Source organism: Solanum stenotomum, chromosome 10 (assembly GCF_019186545.1).
Source record: "Solanum stenotomum isolate F172 chromosome 10, ASM1918654v1, whole genome shotgun sequence".
NCBI classification, from domain to species: Eukaryota; Viridiplantae; Streptophyta; class Magnoliopsida; order Solanales; family Solanaceae; genus Solanum; species Solanum stenotomum.
This window is the reverse complement of record NC_064291.1, coordinates 41,776,196-41,777,680: the sequence shown is the minus strand read 5'-3', so window position 1 is coordinate 41,777,680 and position 1,485 is coordinate 41,776,196. Positions and strand designations below refer to the sequence as shown.

Genomic DNA, 1,485 nt, shown 5'->3' with positions numbered 1-1,485 from the left:
TTTTTTTTAAAAAAAAATTAATTTCAATTTTTAATTTTTTTACCCCATCTCACCCCTATCCCCCCTCCATCGCCAGCCCCACCACCCCACCCTCCCAAAAAAAAATTGAAGTTTATTTTTTTTAAAAAAATTTCAATTTCAATTCAAAAATTATTTTCTAGTGAAAATAAAAGATATTTTCTCAAAAATAATTTTAATTCATAAATCAAACACTAAAAAATCTTTTCCGGAAAATATTTTCTAATCACCAACCAAACATGAGAAAATAAGTCAAAAATCTACTTGTTTTCTAGGAAAACATTTTCTAATATTTTCCTTCATACCAAACACACCCTTAATGTTTTATCTTGTTTGTATATGGCGAGGACATGAATGACCGCATAGTATAACCAAGAAAAAATCTAACTATTAAATAAAATCGAAGGATATTTAATTTTGACCCTTTCCCATATATATTAAATCTTGTTTTTGTCCGTTTAGATCATGAATAGAAATATCTAATTTGATTCTTGTTTTTGTCCGTTTAGATCATGAATAGAAATATCTAATTTAATTTTTTTGACCATCCTTCATGGTTTGATTGATTTTTGTTTTCTTTTGGTGGGGAATGTAGGAGACATGATTTATACCTAACTAGATTTTCATACTAATTTATACTATATTAATATATTAGACAAGTTACAAGCACTCATATATATTGCTTTGTTTTTTCAGTGAAAGGGTAAAATAATATTGTACGTACTAACCATCATCATGAATCAATGTTAAGAAGTCAGTTTTGTCCATCATAAATTCCATGGCAACATAGACAGCCATCTTAATGCTTTCCCCATGGTATGACCAAAAAACCTCATCATAAGCTTTCTTAAGTGGAGGAACAAGAGAATCTCCCCTGTCAAATTAATCATATAATGATGTTAATATATATGCTTAATTATATTCCAAACAAGTTGTGGATAGCTATACGTACTCTCTTGCAAGGATTTCTTGGAAAAAGACCCTTAGTAGATCTGATGTGCGCTTCATCCTGAGATGGAATCTTGAATGGCTGCTGTTTTCTCTTGCGAGATCATTTGTAATTTCATAATCTAACATAACCTCCACCGTGTTGTATATCTGGTAAGCTTCTTCCATATCATTGGCCTACCACAATCGAAAATATTATTTATACTAATAATAAGATATGCATGTACCCTATCTTTTTCATTTCTTGCTTTTTGGACTATACTGAGTTGTTATCCTTCCCTTTAAAAGGTTAATTAAAATACCTTATTTTCGACTTCAACGGCAGCAAACTTGAATGCACCCTCAAGGGAGGTTACAAACTGAGCTCCGAGGCGGCAAGCATGAACAACAAGCTGAAGGTTTACTGTAGGATTTGCTGATCTGACGTTCCTCTCAAGCTCTTCCATCACTTCCACTATACCTGTCATTGGAGTAGCCATTATTGGAGGTGTTTGGTGTTTTTAACAAGTAAGTTACTTG

General features: G+C 31.9%; 1 protein-coding gene across 1 annotated transcript in view; it reads right to left on the bottom strand.

The window, feature by feature from the left end:
• Nucleotides 1-1,485, bottom strand: part of LOC125842986 (accelerated cell death 11-like) — a 10,724-nt gene extending 9,239 nt beyond the window's left edge. The window contains exons 1-3 of the mRNA XM_049522248.1: nucleotides 1,269-1,485; nucleotides 971-1,143; nucleotides 747-892 (exon numbers count right to left, since the gene is read on the bottom strand). Coding sequence (XP_049378205.1) covers nucleotides 747-892; nucleotides 971-1,143; nucleotides 1,269-1,445 — 496 coding nt within the window. The 5' untranslated portion in view covers nucleotides 1,446-1,485. The remainder of the gene's footprint in view (nucleotides 1-746; nucleotides 893-970; nucleotides 1,144-1,268) is intronic.